At 38.7% G+C, this 19738-nt stretch overlaps 1 protein-coding gene across 5 annotated transcripts in view; it reads left to right on the plus strand.

The window, feature by feature from the left end:
• The first annotated feature begins 1881 nt into the window (after positions 1–1881).
• Positions 1882–19738, plus strand: part of nbeab (neurobeachin b) — a 207833-nt gene continuing 189976 nt past the window's right edge. For all 5 annotated transcript variants that reach the window (XM_085131434.1, XM_085131435.1, XM_085131438.1 and 2 more), the window contains exon 1: positions 1882–2473. In XM_085131434.1, the coding sequence (XP_084987560.1) occupies positions 2201–2473 (273 nt within the window). In that variant the 5' untranslated portion in view covers positions 1882–2200. The remainder of the gene's footprint in view (positions 2474–19738) is intronic.

Genomic DNA, 19738 nt, shown 5'->3' on the forward strand with positions numbered 1-19738 from the left:
AGATTGATGATCTTTACCAATTATCTTTATCTTTTTACAGTGGCAGCTTTGATTTTTCCTCTTAATGATCTTGCCATCGGTACATTTATTTATTTTAGCACGTTGAGAACATATCACCATACATATACAATACATTTTTGATGTTAGTCTAGGTTTTTGTAAGCCATTTATGTACATGCCGTTGGTGTGTGTAGACCAAGCCTCCTTCACTGATCTCAGTTCAACACTAGCAGTGTTTGTTTCTCAGTTACATTGATTCAGTGACTCGTTGATATGCAGAGACAAAACATTAGAAAAAATAAAATAGAATATATTTATGCCTTATACAATGCATTCTACAAACTAAGCCACTATGCGAAGATATAGCAAGAGAAAAATAGAACGCGAGAAACGTGAGTAAAAAACAATGTCATTCAACAAACTTCTACATTTCATTCGCAGGTGAAGTGGCAAATATTACAATGTCGATCATTTTGCGGTGGTTTATCACAAAATACATCAAAATTACACAATGGTAGTCATGATAGGCACATCAGTAAAAACTGACACGACTCTTTTGAAGCCATGCTGACACAGATCTGTGTAATGAGCTCTTGAAATGCACGCTCAGCTTCCGACTGTCAGAAAGGAAGATTGACAGAATTGTCCCAAGCTGTCAGTGCCAGCCTGTTTTATATAAATGCTGGAAACTGATTTTTGATTATTATCTTTTTAAAAACAAACAAACAAACAAACAAAACAGATGTTTGTGCACAGAAACGTTCTCTAAAATGTATCTATATGTGTGGGATTACATCTATCCATCTATTCATTTTTCTTTCTTTTATAAAAAAAACCCCAAATAAGTGGAAAATGCCCTAACAGTGTATCTTTTAGTCATTACTCTGTGAGAAATAAGGGCATGTAAAAGATATTGGAGAAGTCAGCCCTCTTAATTGTCTCATAAAACATTTAAGGTGGGGGGGGAGTGGCAGAAATGCTGCATAGTATAATTACACTGTCCATTCGAATGTGTGTCCACAAGACGACTGCTCCCTAATTCAGTAGGAAAGTTAAGAGAAACCCTGTCTCTGTATTAGTATCCATCCTAATGTAATTAAATTATATTGCCTTGCATAAAAGACTATCCAAGGTCACATTTGTCCTTTGTGAGCTATGCCACACCTGGCGCTCTATAACGAAACTACCATACATTTTTGTGAGAAAGATAATAATAATTGTCAGCTACAATACAGACATTTACAAGTGTACATGTGCAGTGCTGATTAACCTTTTATGAATATGTAAATAAAAGCAACAGTGAGTTATTTGGTAATTCTCGTTTTTGATAGGAGTACAGGTATCTTTAGCAAGCTGGTATATGAGCATAATATCACCGGTCAGGTATTATATTCAGGTGTACCAACTCAATTCCACCAACAATGGAAGTCATCTGTAATGTTCGGCTATGGCTCTGCTTTTAATGCGAATATTTCCACCACATGTGGTTTTCTTTTCTTTTTATCCCGTCCATTTCTATTTTACTCAGTGTTGATTTCATATTATTTTACTTTATTTTACATATAATTGTTTCTATTTTCCAATTACAACATTTCTCATACCTAAGTTACTAAATTAGCATCTCTAATAAAAAAAAAAAGATAAATCTCTAACCTTCACCGGTAAAAATCTAATTTTGACTTAAGGAAATGAGAAACCTGTTGAAATTCATTAGCTATCATGATAACACGGTCTATTTTTTTCTGTCTACATTAAGTGTCTGTCTAAAGTTATTGAAGCCAGCCGGTCTTGGCTGTTCCAGCTCGAAGCGACAGGTCTCCGGTATCTCAGACAACGCAGGCGTAGTGAGCGGGACGACAGGTAGGGGGCGGCAACATGGCGGTGACGGCAGCACAGCCACTGAACAGCGCACATCCTGAGAGCGGCACAATCACACACAGCTTTGTGTGTTCATCGCAGGTCTGTCAGCTCGGTAAACTGCCCGGCACCGATTTCACACCGGACCTACTGACCAGAACTCCTCAGAGTGGATTTCACTGAAAGAGAGTGATTTCTTTTTTGGTGTTTTGCTTTTTATTGTTTTTGGGTTTTTTTCTCGAGTGTTTATTTCATTTTTTTTCGTGATGCTCCAGAACAGTGATTAAGTATATTACAGAGATAAAGCGTAACAGCTCCTGAAAAGCTCCCGGTTTGGCTGGAAATGACAAGCGGTAGACCGGTGACAATGCCGGGCTCGCTGTCGCTCTCGGACCGACAACCTCCTCCAGGTCACGGGCGACACGCGGCTGCAGTCTCCGCTGCGGCCGGTGAGACAGTGATGATGTCCGGATCAGGTTCAGTGGTCCTCCCGGCTGGGATTATGAATCCATCGGTTCCTATCCGGAATATCAAGATGAAATTTGCCGTTCTTACCGGACTGATCCAGGCTGGAGAGGTTAGCAACCGGGATATTGTTGAAACGGTGCTGAATCTGGTAAGCAAACATTTTTCCTATCACTTTGTGACTGGACATCACTGCACAAACCCCAAATCATCACTGGTGTTCAGTGGCAACTAATAGAATAGAACGTGCATGTAACAAAATAATATTTATTTATTTATTTATTTATTTTTACATCGAGCGGGGGGGAATAATAATTACATTATTTACAGCAGTAATATGAGCAGCTGCCCCAGGATATGGGAAAGTATACAGCACTGAACAGTTAAAAGTCACACATGTACACATACAGATAAGGAAGGAGGAGGTGGAGGTAAGAACACAAAGCCATAGCTCAAGTTTTCTAAAAAGTCTCACAAAGTCCCAGCTTCCCTTGTGTTTTCCTGCAAATCAAGCAGAGTCATTGCAGGTGAAGTGCATCACTTGCTGGGATTTAAAGGGCAATGTCAAGTGGTATTCATGTTAAAGTAAAATATGAGCCCATGCAGGAAGGCAATTGCTTCTTCTAAGTGTGGGAAAATTTCAGGGATAGACCTGGCAACTGTAGGGGAGCTATTCTCACGGAGCCCAGACTCACTATAGCCCTGCTTTGTGATGTGATCAATGTAGCTCCCCAGCAGCGTGTTAAAGATATAGATTCTACACTTAATTAAAACGTGGTATCTTGTGGTAGTATGATAGTCACCACCCTCTGCCCATATACATTTACTGTTACCTGTAGAGTATTTTGTTTCACTGCTGCTTCTAAAAAGTAAGAATGAATGATTTCAGCACAATGTGTTTGAGAATTTGAACCCATATATGACCAGGCTAACCAAGTGAAACCAGTTTGCTGTCCTGGTGTATAAATAGACTGTGTAGGCAGTTAATACCTTTTTGCTTTGACCATCTGCAGGAGTACTGCACAGCCTGTTTGCAGAAGTTTGCCTCTCCTTGTTAGCACACTAGAGATTAATTACGACCTGTTCTGGCACAACAGAGATCCACTTTGTGGAGCAGGACAAATTGTGGCCTTTGGCATGTTCAGGCATGAGAGAAGTACTGCAATAGCTGGAGTCTCTGACACCTTGCCCCCTCACACTTTGCAGCGCTTTTTTCACAGGAAATGTGCACACCAGACAAGGAATAACACTGCAGTCTCTTGCTTTATTCTCTTGACCTACTCACAGCTTCCCTTTTCTCCCTGTGCTATAGCGCAAACAAAATAATGTCCCTGCAAACACACAAAAAAGACATAAACTTAGACCGTAATTGTTATTCTGTCTCCCTGTTTATATATAATACGTCCAAAAAGTGTGTATGGATCTCACTAGTCAGGGAAAATGGTGAAAACATTTATATTTATCCTTACAAGATCAGGCTGGTTTGTTTTTTTTTGGTTTGTTTTTTTTGAGTGTACAGTATTTGGGCATTCTGATGAATCCTTAAGTTTGCCTCACGGGATCCAGCTGTAGAGTAATAAAATATTAATGTTTTTCTCATTCTCTAAGGAAACTGTTCAGAAAATTGTGGTTTAAGGATACAGGCTCGAACATCTGTCATGTAAACATTTTATTCTGTTTTTTTGGAACCTGTCTGTCTGATGAGTTTCTCCAAGTTAATAATTAGCACCAAGAATAAATAATTCAACGATTCTCTGACTGAAGAAAGTCAGGTATGCTCTAATGGACGTTGAAGATTGGTACTCAAACAAGATACCTTGACCTATGGATACAGGCTTCCAAGCGCATAATTATCCTGACCCTGACACCATGGCTTCCCATGTAGTGCCAATAACTGGTTGATATTAACACCAAAGGATGACACTGTCATGTCAGGTCAGAGTTATCACAAGGCTTACTTAGGACTTATTAAAATGATACTCTACCCATCCCATTAGATCAAGCACTCACTATTTCTGGGCTTGAAAGAAAGGTTTTAAAAGTGGGAGACTTCTGCTGAGTTGAGGCTAATGCCAGTTATGTTGAGTTTAATAGTTACACATTTTCATGTTGGGGAAAAGTTTTCAAGCTAAACTCAAACTTGTTAAAAAATTGCTGTAACATTACCCAGTTATCCACTATGTTTATATGCTCATTCCGCTCCATGATGGAGGGGGTGATATTGTTTTCACCTTGTGAATCTGTGTGTCTGTAGGTGTGTGTGTGTGTCATGGAGATACTGTCATGGGAACTAACTCAGCAGCTGAGTGCTTTGGCAGGTGTTTATGTATCTGTTTATGGACAGATTGTGTTCATGTGATTGCAGTAACTGTGTGTAGTTAAGCTCAAAATGAAGGGCAGGTTGAAAATGGATTTGGCTACAAAGTATCGATGTAATGTAGTAATGACTACAGAGTACTTGTGGACTGGAACACTGACATGTTGATAGACGCTGACATTTTGATAAAGGATTTTTGTTACCACAGGATGTATTAAAGGAGCAAGGAGGCAAGATGGAAGAACTGATTTAGTATGATTCTATAGTATTGATGCTGCTGTCACAGGTAAACAAATTTGTGTAGATGCTAATTTTATTTGGTCAGAACCACATTTTTTAAAGAAAAAGAAACTGCTAACGTAGGGTGGTGATGCGTAAAATAATTTATTAATGCCTCACCTTGTTGGCCAGTGGTCTATAAAGGGGTTGTGAAATCTTACATTAGTTGTCAAAAATAGGAGTTTAATAATAAATTTCTAGAAAAATCTTGCCTGTACAGTGTTCCCTTAAGGCCACACTAAGGTCTGTTACTTAGTCCTCGCGAGTATGACTTGTCTTGACTGTCTTGCCAGCTTAGGTAGAAATGGCACTAACATTCTTAAAAGAGAAATTGAAGGCAAGCTTTTTGTACACTCGTCAGCCAGTTTATTATATACAGGGTTGGACCCCCTTCTGCCTACAAAACTGCCTTAATTTGCTGTGAAGCAGGCACCAGGAGACACTGTGTTCATGAAAGGATGGAAATTGTCAGTGACACTCAGGGTGCCTGTGGTATTTAAACAATGCTCAGTTGGTACTAAGGGGTCCAGAATTGTTAATAAAATAACCCTTATACCAACATATGTCTTTAATCTCAATGTTGCAGCAGGCTCATAAGATCAGGCAGCATTTTTTCCAATCTTCTGTTGTCCAATGATGGTGAGCCACAGTGTATTATAACCTGTTTCCTGTTCTTAGCTGACAGGAGTGGCACCCGCTGTGGTGTTTTGGTGATGTAGCCCATCTGCTTCAAGGTTTGATGTTCAATTTAATTGAATTGAACTGTGTGTTCAGAGGTGTTCTTCTGTAAACCTTTGAGTTACTATTGCCTTCTTATCAGCTCAAAGCAGTATGGCCATCTGTGATTCTGACCTCTAATATTAACCAGTGTTTTTTTTTTTTTTATCTTTTCTGGACCATTCTCTGTAAACCATTGTGATGCTCAACATGAAATTCAGCATGATTTGACCATATCTATATGTCTAAATGCATTGAATTGCTACTACGTGTTTGGCTGATAAGATATTTGGATTATGAACAGCTGAATTGGTGTACCTAATTAATTGGCAAGCGAGTTTATACCCTTGGTGTTTTGTTGATTACATGATCAACATACAAATGAGTTATTTTCATGAGCTTAATTGCAAATGCTGCTAGAATTATCCTTATGACAAGTGCAGTGATGCATATTGGACTATGGTTGATTGATTATTTCAGATAACAAAATACTCTAGAGCTCACTTTCACTGAATGAGAACCATCTTTGTTTTATCTTTAATTTATAGTGAGCCAAATTAGTCAAGATGCTGCCATATTGAATAAAGGTAAAGAAACTGGAGAGTTGACATACTTAAACAACGACTGCTTTGCACCAGAAGGCTCTGGAGCTTAAACATTTGTTTAAATACTAAATTGGTATTTGTAATTTTAAAACTGGTTTTCTTTGCGATGTGTTCACTGATCATCGACAGCAGTCAGCAAGGGGTAAACACTGCAGTTATGTAGTGCGGCTTGTCTCCTCAAAATGAAGTTTCTGTGTTACTAAATTGTTTACAGAGTGAAGTAATTGCTATCTAGAATTTTGGGCTTTTCCTTTTTGTGGGAATGAAGCACTTTTTTGTACCTGGCCAGAGTGTGACGACCGAAGGGCTCGGCTGTTTTCCATATGACCTGTGTCTCCCTTCTAGGTAATTGGTCGGTTAAGGTGACCCAATTTAGCATGCAGCACACATGAGCCTGAGGACTCAGAGTTCCATCAATCAGCCCATCCAGAATTTTTTGAGGGCCTCTTTTTCTTGTCCTCTCCTCTCCCTCTATCAGCCAGCTGAAAGCGCACTCAGACACTGCATGGACACTGATGTGCTGACAACAATTGATAGTAGTCTTTGGTTCCATTTTTTTTAGTTAATTTAACTATTTAACAGCATCTTACAACTATGTGTCATCTCCTTCTTTTTGTCACATACGTTGAATTGGATTGTGACAAACGGGGGCTTGTCTAAGAGTTCGAAAACCCACTTGTAAGATTAAAGTTTTTGGTCTGCTAAATGCTTAGCTGAGCTGAAATGCTTCTTTAGTACAGTCAGAAGTAGTTTTGTATTTAGTATCATGAACAACACAAGATGGTGTTAGTTTCAATCGTTTAACTTAATTAACTTTGAGTGACTTCTGATTGCTGTTAGAAGATTAGTCCCCATTTCTTTTGGCCTCAAACCAAGTGTCTTTGTCTTATTGCATGAATCTAGCCATGCGTTTATCAGTGCGACAACTCTCTTAAAGTCTTGCCACAGAATTTATAATTGTACTGTCATGAACTTCAGGAATTAACATGTTAACCGAGGCTTTTAGAGTCTCAGATCATGTGCTTGGGTTTTTTGCTGTTTCTCTGAGCCTTTCACAGTCTGACCTTGGAATGAATTTGCTGTGATGTCCACTCATGGGAAGATTGTGTTAACACACCTGACTCCTCCAGACCAGCGAACTGATTTTTACAGAAGTGGTTACTGATCAGTTGGTGATCAGTTAATCAAGTGCATTTGATTAGCAGCCCCTGGCTTCTTCCAATCCTCTTAATTCCTCTGGAAGCAGTGCACCTCATTTTTAACAGAATTGCATAGAGTCCTGTGAAAACTGTCTTTTTCACACGACTGTGTGTCGTGGCTAAGCCGAGGGCAACCTGTGTCCCATCTGTGATAGAGTTACAAGGCATGAACGTACCTTAAAATAAAAGGCAAGGCGTATGGCAGTTTTAGGAGAATCAAGGAGCGACGTTGTTTGAAGTTGATCTTTCTCACATGATGTCACAGTTTCACTACTGGGAATACTTCGTGTCTGATCCAGGAGGCAGGGCACATGGTATCCACTTACTCACAGTGAATTCTCCAGACATTGTAATAGGGAGCTGGCAAGTTAAAGACCATTTCATTTCTGATCCAAACACTCAGACGTCTGCATTTTATCATACAGATCCAAGTTCAGGGCTGTACTGTATGTGCGAAAACCTCTTGTAGGAGCTCTAATTGGTTACTTATAGCTGTTCTGTCCACAGTCCAAACATTTAGGCGTAATGAATACTTTAAATTTCTAATATTTGTAGGTGTGGGCAGCAATTAGCAGTGGCCAGGGTGATGTACCGATCATGTTTTTGCTCTCTGCCAGCTGAACTCTTAGATATGCTTAAGCCCCACAAATGTAATGAAATATACAGAACATAATGAGAATGTTTTGTATATTTCATCTAAGTGATTGATCGAACAGCTTGGAGCAGCACCAGTCTGACACGTTCTTTGAGCATTGTTTCACAATAAATGTTAACAAGTTAATTGAATAAGAGTTAAATAGCTTTCCCCCCACATGACCCTAAAACAAAATCTTGTTTGTGCACTAGAGTAATTGAATGAGCAAAACACTGAGATGGTACTGTTTTGTGCCACCATCCCTTATCAGACCTAATTAAAGAGAGATGTCATTAATCTTTCATGTATAGCCAGCCTCAAATGAAAGCTGTAATTAAGATAATGTAGTATAAAACAGGTTGTGGAGTTCTGCCTTCAAGGTTGATGTAATTCCGTAGGAATTAAATGGTGTAACAAAGGCGAGCTTGAACCATGCGATTTTTACCTTGGGATAGCTTGTCTTTTGTGCCTTGCTGTATATTAGTTGTGTCAGTATAATAAGATCTCTTAATTCCAAAGACTCCAAAGGTGCTCAGCTTTGAGAGGGGGCAGTGGTGCTCATCATTTTGCGATCTGCACTTTAAAACCCAATATGATATTACTGCTGCAGTGGTAAAGGTATACTTGGCCCAAGTTTTCTCTGGTTATTGAGACCTTGGTAGATTCTGGTTCTGTTCTGCAAATAATCTTTGTTTCTTCTCTTATACTGATTGTTGATTTTCACTGTAAAAAAAAGAAAAAAAAAAGAAGCATATTTTACTTTGTTTCAATGTCACGGAAGTAAAAAAAAACGAAAGGTGGACCCTTTTTACAATGTGTAAATCACAGCAAAAACAAAAAAGGAAGACTTTCAGTCTCCTTCTGTTCTGTGAAGGCGGGAGAAGCTGGAAATGTTATAATTTAAAACCAACATGTAAGCAACCAAGTAAACAGACAAACAAACAATTTAAACTAAAGCTCACTTGCCATCAAGAGACATTCAATATATATGAAAATTTATAATGGATGAAAGACAAGCGCTGAGACTTGTATGTGGTCTAAGCAGCTTTCAGTTATTATTGGCCTACACTGTAAGTGTCCCTCTGCTGCTGTTGAGTCAGTTTCACACTTTGATCAATCTTGGATCAATATGACCTCTGGGCCCTTGTGCAGTTCTACAGATAGTTGTTTTTTGAAAAATTATATTGGCTTCATGACTCTTTTATGTCTTTTGTGCAGACTCACTGCATGCATATACGGAATAACTATTTAATACGACAAGAGACGAGATACATGCATTCTCAATTTAATGGCATTACACAGAACAGGAACACATTTAATTGTTTTGATTGTGATGTGGCCGTTGCTGTGTTAAATATCATAACAAGAGACTCTAAATGTGGCGTTAATCTGAAACATGTTTGACATGAAACACTGTTCTGTAGCTGTGTGGTGCACTGACCTCTGTGTAGAGCAGTGTAATGAAAGATAATTTACCTACGTGGCTCAATTAGGCATTGCATTAATGCTGTTAATGTACCTGGGACAAAAGCAGTAGGCTTCATGCTCTTTATAATGAGAGATTTAATATTCATTAGGAATAGCAGTGTTTACCTTTATGAATTCTTCACTCAGCCTTTTCTTATTTTCCACTTTGAACCACGTGTATTAGAGGGGACTACAGTATGCTAAAATTGTCCTTCCCTTCTAAAGTTTATTCTCTACTAAGCCATCCAATTTCTGCCAACAGCAGTCTCCTCTGATCTAGTCCATGATAATCTTCTTAGGATCTAAGGAAAAATAGAAATTCTTATTCTGTTCAAAGTTGTTTATTTAAAAGTAATTTACCTGAACTGTTGATTGATTCAGCCAGAATGCTGATATGCATTTTCTTGTCCTCAACCAAGAACAAAGCTAAGGAAAGTATTCAGCGTTTTTACTATTGAGGCACAGCTCCATTGTTGTATCTAATTTTCAGGAGGTCTCTGCAGGTTGTCAAGTATCCTTGTGGTTAGGGCTGGGCCATATCATACCGTTCACGGTATAATGTTGAGCAAACGATAAGAAAATGAAATATCGCGATAGAATATGGGTAAAACGGGCATGCGCAGTGCCTTTGTTTTCATACGCACATGGCGGAAAAAGCATGGCGGCGACGGAGAATGAGAAGGGCGAAAGCGGATCGTTGAAGGAAACGGATGAACCAGAATTGGTTTGTAAAAATGCTGCAACTTCACTGGTGTGGAACTGGTTTAGCTTGCGTAAGTCAGATACACAACAAAGCACTCTTTTTGGTAGAGCATGCTAGCGGGCCGTTGTTATTACTGTGTTTTTTGGAAAATACGGCACACTTAAAATCAATCCTTTGATTTTTCTGAAAATCTACAGTGCCCCTTATAATCCCGTGTGCCTTATGTATGATTTCTGGTTGTGTTTACTGACCTCGAAACGCGCTGGTACACGGCGCTCGAAAATCTGTCAAATGTTTTAGTATGACTTTGCTAAGCTACTAACCCACACCGCTGGATGGATTGTCGGAGCATTACGGCTATCGTAGGCAGGAGCCTCGCGGAGTGATACGTACTGTGCTTCAACATAATATTACCATATTATGTGTGTATAACCTCTCTTTAAGTTTTGTGGATATTATACATGGTTATGCTGAGGATATATCGGCCAATTTCCACTGGAAATACCTTTTGGTTAAACTGTCAGCAAGGAATTTGCATTTGCACTGTTAAATTTTTATATAACTTTAATGCACATAAAAAACAGCTGCTTGTTTAAGTGAAAATACATTGATGGTTTTTTTTTTTTGCACTAATAAAGTTGTGGAGTTGTAAAGTATTTTGTCTAGTGTCAATTATATCATCAGTTATATCGTTATCGCAAATTTTCAAATGTATATTGTGATAAATATTTTTGGTCATATCGCTCTGCTCTACTTGTGGTCCTGATTTATCATATTTTTATTAAATTGCATATTAAAATGAGAAATTCAGGGACATTGAAGTTTTAAAATTCTGGACTATGATTAAAATATTGTTAATCATAATAACATTTATTTTAATAGAATAAGTTAATAATAATAATAATAATAATAATAATAATAATAATAATAATAATAAGCCTATATCATGATAAGGTACATTTTTAAACGTTACTTACTTACACAGTACACGTAAATCCAAGCTACACTATATGGACAAAAGTACTGGGCCACCTACACATTGCACCTACAGCAGCTTCTCAACCATGGAAACCAATGCCGAGCTGCTCCATGCACAGTTTTTGTGCTCATGCTAATGCCAAAGGAGGTTTGGAATTCAGAGCATTGGTGACTTTTATGCACTATGCACCTCAGCGCTCAGTCACTCTGCTCTGTAACATTACAGTGTCTGCCACTTCATAGCTGACTTCCACTTTCCAATAATACCACTTACAGTTGATCATAGAATTTCTAGGATGGAAGAAATGTGACAATCTGACTTGTTGCAATGGTGGCATCATATTACAGTACTATGATTAAATTCAGTGTGCTCTTTAAAACGACCCAAACTATGTGGTTGATTTTAACACCTCTGTGCCAGTGGGACTGAATCAGAATCAGAATACTTTAATAATCCCTAAGGACAACACGTTTAATAGATTGTGTGGCACAATACCTTTGTCCATATTCTGCATTTTCAAATGGCATTCGCCCTGTCATCTTGAACAACCAAAACTGTTCTTGCGGAAGTTACTGTTCACCCCTTTCCATGGTGTTTATGCATGCTATAAAGCTCAATTTTTCCAGATTCTCCGACTTGCAACCCATCTGCAAGTGACATCATTGGTACATATTTTACATTCAGTTTCTCACACGGGCAGATTTTAAAACATAACTATGGGTCATGTGGTAACTGCAGAGATGATTTATCGATTGATTTTCGGGAGGACAGTCTCCTAAACGCACTGTTGGGGAGAAGAGTGAGAAAAGCTAATGTACTGCTTCAGCTATTCAGAGCTGATACGTGTTAAGAAATCAATTTTTTGACCAACAGTAACATGTAAAGCAGCTTTGACAACAGTGGGAATGCCGCTGGGTATAGACCCTTTGTGGTTTTATTGTACTGTCAAACTACTTTGCAGAGAATCAAGTTGTGCTTCACAGTATCACCTACAAATTAGAGCCTGGTCAATGCACCTGTTGGAATCAGCATAAACTCCAAAAGCAGGACTAGTCAGACTCAAGTTTGGAAGATTTTATTGATATGTTAAAAATGCACTGAAAGGTTGAAAGCTTGATACATTCGTCCGAGTACTATTTTATAATAACTATAACTCCGGAGTTTATTAACACCCACGTGAGCATATGTGCATCCAATAAACTGAGGCTCTATTGTGAATTTGTGCGGTCAGCGGACATTAGAATGAAGCTTGTTTTAAGTTTGTATTGAAAGGATTTTCCTGCAGTTTTCTAAACAATATTATGTGTTTCTTTTGTATGTATTTGTATCATTTATTTGTGTATTTAAGAATTTTCAATAATACTAATAACATTAATAATTTTAATGTAAATTGTCCATGCAAGACTCAAGTGGAAAATGCAATGCAGCTCCATAGTTAAGAACCAAAAAAACCCCCAAAAACCTAAAAATTAAAAATCGAAAGAACAAAATAAGCAAAATGAATATACATAAAAAGTTTGAAATTTTTTTTACAAGAAAACCTGATGACGGGCGATTTTAGCCCATTTTGGGGGGTGCTGAAGCACCCCCAAAGATTTCTTACTTTTTTTGAAAATATTTGCTGTTTGTGGGACACACTACTAAAAATATAAAAAGCATACAGTACTTGGTTGAGATGGAACATTTTAACAACAAAAGTATAGATAACCCCTCCCCCCTCCCAAAATGGTTTGTTCCAGCTCGGCTCTCCCCTGCTCTGGCTGTAGCGCCGTTGCTGCCAGAGCGATGGTGGCTGAGACGCAGGTGGAGGTGCCTGGCTTAAAACAGGACATATTAGCTGCATTTAACTTTCAGTTACTCTTTATATAGTTAGGTAGGAGTCAGGCCATGTTTCTTTTTAGCTGAAAAACATTACACCCAGGTAACCTGCAGTGTTGAAAACTTGTTTTCCAATGATGTTTGCTACCCTACAATCCGTCCTCCTCTGTAGTAACATCAGCGATATTTGACTGTCCTGTTGATCTCATTGAAATGTATATAGCCTATTTAAAATCTAAAACTTAACATTGTCCGTAGCCTGCTGTTGTTACCACTGTTGCTACAACTGTTTGAAATGTAATGAGAGAAACTGGTTATTTTGTCATATGTGCATGTACCGATATTGAACCCAAGGTACTAACTAGCTAACTGACTGGATGCCCATTAACCTTATAACTCCTGTTGTGTGTGTGTGTGTGTGTGTGTGTGTACAGAGAGACAGCCAGGTTCATAATGGATATGAGGAAGTTTTTTCAAAAAAAGGAGCCACATTCAGGTAAAAGTGTAAGATCAAATGAATCAATAAAGGATAATGTTGGATCAGTGTTTCAATATTTATATCCTTTATTAGATGTACATGTGGTTTGGTTATTTGCCTTTTGGTTGAAAGTACACTGAGAGAGGACCTTTCTATTAGTGATCTTAATAATATTTTTTTAATCTAATTGAATACAATCTATTTGTGTATGATTGTCAGTCCAAAGAGGGGGACATGAGGAGAAAGTACAAGGTCAGGAAGAACCAGGTAAGAAAACAGACAGGGAGTACTAACAGGCAAAACAGAAACTGTTAAACTTGCAAAGAAAAAACAAACAAACAAATTTTACTCATACAATCTGGAAGTTGTGTTCTCCCTATATTAAAGCTGCTGTACAGAATCTGCAAAACAAACTGGGTTGTCAGCCCTGGCACTGCATTACCATATTGAGCTTCAGTCAGAGGAAGTCACGGTTGCCAAAGACTTTTTTTGAAGCTCAAGAGTGAGGCTGGTGCCATTCCAGATATGTTAACATTGTACAATCTTCTGGATAATCAGATCTTCCCCAGACTGAAAAAAATGCACTGAGTTTACTTTTTACTCACTATGAGCATCATTTTCATCATCAGTTTTTTAAAATTCCAATCCATTCTTCTTTAGCAGCATTTAAATAACCTTTATCAGATTTGATGGTTTTGTTACAGACTTGTCAAAAAAGTGTTTTGCTTTTCTTTCACAACTGTGGGGATTAAATTGTGTTAAAATGTACAAAACAGTGATGCCATGTTTTGTGACGAGGACCCAGGCACAGAGAGATTTGATGAATTTAAGAATCTTATGATTTAATAAAGAAATTTGCAGACTTGCACAGAGAGGGTAAAATTATGATGACTGATAATGGAGATGAAGACAACAGACGATGAGGACAGAGAGGAACAGGGGTTTAAATGCACCAAGGAGACAGTCAGAGGGAACTTGGGACAACTGGAGACATTTAGGGATGCAGGGACTAACAGAGACAGGGAAGAAGTCTCATCGTGATGAGTAAAGTTTACCTTGCCTGGATGGGCAGCTCTCTGGGTGCGCAGCATCCCCAAAGCTCTGATCCTTGAATCGCCTCTGCCTGATGATATCATAAAGTCTTTAATAGTGATTTAAAACAAGATGCTGATGAAGCAGACAGGCCCTTCCACCAACAAGGCAGCATCTTATTTAGATTTCAAATCTTCTTTTTCTTGTTTTTTCTCTTGGTTGAGTTATATAAAAGTATTTCGAAGAGCACATCTTGAGTTTTCTATCAAAGGATATGTGATTGTGGTTGTGCTGTGATGATAATTCACTTTGACATTGAAAGGACATTGCATGGATGTTTGATCCAATTTGGCATCACTCATCCACTCATCCTCTGAGGGGGAATATTACAAGAAAGCCTGTTCAAACCATGATATGTTCACTCTCTCCTTGGGGATTAGTCTCTGTACACATACAATAATAATGAATAAATTGCATCTCATTTAATGTTTCAAGATTAGCATTTTTTGAATGGTATAGGTAAACATCTACAGCTGCTAACAATACAACATGATCTGGGCTGTAACATGTGGCATAGCAATGTATTACTCATCTGTGGTCTGTTAGTGGCCCATTCTCACCTGTTTATTATGTCAGGGGTAAATATGTTGGGTTATCGTATGTAGCAGCAATATAACTACTCCCAGGTGGAGTTAGTTGAGTCAGTTAACTAAATTCCAGCCTACGTATTAATGCATTGTCTCCCCCCAAAACAGGGCACAAGATCCTACATTCACATGCTCATTTCTATGGAGATGAGCTGCATCTTGATTAGGCAAACATGCAAAGTTATATTGCTTGCTGCAGCTCAGTGATAGCGCTATAGCAAAGCAATGCGTTCACATCGCAGTGCAGATGCAGCAAAAGCAAAGATTACTTGGCTGAATGTACCTGAATATATGAATGAATAAAATAGTTGGTTTTCTATAGTTTGTTTTCACTATTAAATCTTTTGAAAACAAACTCACCAAACACTCCAATTGATCCAGTTTACTGTCAAGAAAATATCTGTACATGCATATAAGTCATGAACCCTAACAAATATATTAAAGTGCATGTGACAGGCTGTTTAAAGTTTCTTGACATCACAGGCCAACTGTGATGCATACTCTGTTACATGTGCTGCAGACAGTTGAGGTAGCATTGAGGGGGAATGGATGAAGTATGTGATACAGTCCCAGAAAATTGATTCTGCTCATCTGGACGTAACGTTTTCCATAAGAGAAATGTTTTGTCATTCATCCAAGTGACTTCCTCAGTCTCAACTGACTGCAGGTTCCGCAACTTTATAAACAGTATATTTGCATAATGACCCAAACCAGCACCACGGATGTGGTATGATACAGTAATACCAACTTGAAATGACCCCAAATAGCTTTAAAAAAAGACATTTTCGTTGTGGTGAATATCAGACATCGCTGCCAATACTGATATATCTGTGATGGACTGATTTGTGCTTTGATTTTAAAGGGGTATTTTCTTGTATGTCTCACAGCAATATGACTTCATGGTTCAGATGTGCCTGAGGTCTTTCTGTCTGGCGTTTGCATGTACTTCCTGTGCCTGCATGGGTTTTCCCCCACAGTCCAAAGGCATGAGTACTAGATCATGTGGTGACGTTGTCTGTAGGTGTGGATGTGAGGGGGAATTGTGTTTGTGTTTGGCTGCTGATATGCTAGCGAACTACCCAGGGTGTATTTTTGTCTCTTGACCAGTGACAGCTGGGATAGACTCCAGCCCCTCTGCTACCCTAAAATTGGATAAATGGTTAAGAAGATGAACGGGTGGAAAATGTTTCAGAATCTATATACTTTTTCCTTTGTTATGTTTTCCGGAGGCAGTGAATGAAAGGGTAGACATGTGTGTACTTTGTGCTGCGATTTTCTTATGCATCAACAAAAAGGTGCTTCAACACATGTTCACTGTCATTTAACAGCAGCGTCCCAGTAGAAAATGTGAGGATTTTCTTTTTTTTTATCTCTGCTAGTGACAGAAAACATACAAGAGAGGGTTGCTCACTGTATTGATGTAGCATAAGGCATGAGGTCCGTGTTACGGAGAAGTGACATATTTATAATTTTCAGTTGCACATGAGCCACTAGGCAGTTAATGATGTGTGTTGTGAATACAGATTTTTGCATTATGCCTGACAAAGCTGGCATTGTTGCCAGGATGCTTCTCTTTCATTTACACTTCATTCCATGTGGTTTTGAAGCGCTATGTCAGCGTACCCTGCAGTGTTTCACCATAAACATGTGTAGCCAGGCTCCCATGTACATCCTGCTCGCTTGATTTTTTTTTCCCCCGGCAGTTCCATGATAGCTTTACTTTTTGATAAAGGTTAGTGTAATCAATCTCCTAGATGTTTATATTTATTGCTCCAGTACAGCTGGGATGTTTCCATTTCCTGCCGAGATTGAAGCATGAAAGACTGTGTAATAGATCACACACTGATTTAATGTGGCTGAAGTAAGGGAGAAATAATGGAGGGCTTAGTGAGAGTTAGGGGTTTGGATTACAATTAATGCAAAGGGATCAGCATAATGAGTGTAGACACCATTCGTTTTTATGGCTTATTATCCTCCTTGCCACATTTTAACTGGATCATTTTATGATTAGTAACTTGGACATTGTCTGCTGTTGGCTTGGTTTCTTCCCTCTGGTTTGTTTCATTAACTTCCTAATTTTGATGGCATCTCATCATTTGTTATTTAATGTTTAGGTATACCTCTAATGAAACATAACTTTGGTGCTTTAGTTTTAATTCAAATGCCATTTAACGTCAGAATCCCTCAGCACAAAAGCGTTGCTCATGTATAAATTCATGAGAGGCTAATGGACGACTACATGTGATGTTCTACTTCACTTGTTTAACTGAATGGAGTGGAAATGGCAGCTTTGCTACTCCTTTACAGTTCATCAATTCAGAGCGTATTTATTTTCCAATTCCGGGCAGATCAGTATTTGTCTTCTCTTATCTGGAAGTAAACATCCGATGGTGTATGGTACATTGTATATGGCTTTTTGAGCCTGTTTTAATACTCACTGTTCAAAACTATTGAATGCAGTTGAGCTTTAAGCACAAGATGCCTAGTAGACAGTGGTTTAAAAATAAACAGCGAGTTAGTGCTGTTGATCTGGTTCTATTGTGTTATATGTTTGTTCTTGCTACATACTTATCTTCTATGTAGCTTCGGGGATTCAGCTCAGTATGTTGTATCTATAGGGGTACTCAATCCCAATTTCAAGCAAAGGCTAGACGCTGAATATGCGTCTTGGGCTAATGCTATTAGTTGCAAAAGCAGGGCTGCTTTGAAAGGAACATCTGGTTGGAGTGCCTCCCTGTTGCTCCCAAGTCTCAAGCAGAGATGGATTACTGCCATAGCATTTGGTGGAAGATGATTCAGCATGGAATTGGATGCCCTATATGGAACATGGCTTGGGACAGTGTGGCAGTGCTTCTCTTCCTGTTATGAATACAGTGTGTTAGTAGTGATAAAACGCTGGGGAGATTACTGAATCCAGACATTGTGATTCTGACTGATTTCTGACTGATTACATGCTTTGATTAATCTGGAAGTTGTTTATCTATTATTTCCTTGCTTTGGGCAGTAAGTCCGCACAGCTTACTTGTTACACACGCACACGCACACACACACACACACACACACACACACACACTTCAAGCACTTTATGTGACACAAATCTCAGAGCATTTAATAAAAATAGAATAATTAAACAAAGTCAAATATTTAAACAGCTAAAAATTTTCTAAAATAGCCCCCAAACACATTTCCCACTGATTCTTGAAGGCTTTTTGGGACCCTTATAGAACTAGACAGAATATTTGATGAATTATTTTCATTTCTGTTTAAATGGACAGCTCTCCTTAAAAGTGGGAGAAGATACTTATTGGATAATGTACATCTAATCCAGTGCACTTGAAATCTAGTTTTTAATGATATTTCAAGTGAACCAGACGGCAGCTATTTGTCTTAAAAAGAAGATACAAATCCCTACTGAAGAAAGAGGCTCTATATCTCAGGAGTAACGTTTGCATGTGGCATATTTTTTTCCTGGAAAGCACAATGTGGTCGTTATTGTGCTGACAACCTTGTCTGCACAGTTTAAATATGTGGCTCCAACTTCCTGGAGAGAATCACGGTGTACTATTTATTTTATTGGTATCACAGCACTGTCATTACAAAATCTCTGTTTTTTTTTTCTCCAGTCCTGCCAAGGCCAAAATTGCTTTCACTAGGTGTCCTGACAGTTTGTCTAACTGGAATCACAAGAATGAAATCCGGCAATTGTGTTTGGCAGTGTGACATAAATTGTGATTATAGTTTTACAGGCATAATGTATAAATTTATGCACATTAAATGTTATAATATTAAATGCATCTAATTGTATTTTTAGTGTAGAGACTATTATGTTTCTTGACAACTTTACAGCTTTGGGTTTGGTCACAGCAGTGTAAGTGGGTTTTCTTTTCTTTCTTTCTTTCTTCTCTGGTAAAACAACTGCCGTGGCTGACGCAGGACTCAGCCTCGGAATAACCTTGGGGAAAGCGCTGTTTCACCACAGGGGGGGTAGTAGATTGGGGGGGTAGTAGATTGGGGGGGTAGTAGATTGGGGGGGGGGTAGTGAGGTGAGCAGAAGTTCAGGACAGCCACGATGCTACTTCAGGGCACAGGAGGACAGCTGAGCTAAATCCATGTTGCTGCTGCACTTGCATTTTATAACAGCAATGTGTTCACAATCCACACTTGTACAGTGATTGTTCCGAGTTGTGCTTCGTGGCTAACAACAGAGAACTCTTCCTATGGCTACCGTCTTGCAGTGGTCGTTGTTAACATTTCCAGTCCAGAGCTGTGCAGCTCTGCATCTGCAGTTTATATTCTAATATTTTCCTATTTCCTCCTCGTTAAAGAAGGTCTCTATGATGCCATCATAAACCAAACTGTGTTTACACTTGATATGTTTCAAAGAACATCAGTATGACTTCAGTGAAACCTATTTATGTGCATGATCTCCCCAAGTGCCTATCGACCAGTGACCCGCAATCACAGTTGGCCAGCTCGTTCTGCCTGCTTTCTGGCTGCAGTGGAGTCATAGCCAATTCTCTGGAACAGTTTTATCTGTCTTA

This window comes from Neolamprologus multifasciatus, chromosome 14 (genome assembly GCF_963576455.1).
Source record: "Neolamprologus multifasciatus chromosome 14, fNeoMul1.2, whole genome shotgun sequence".
Classification (NCBI taxonomy): Eukaryota; Metazoa; Chordata; class Actinopteri; order Cichliformes; family Cichlidae; genus Neolamprologus; species Neolamprologus multifasciatus.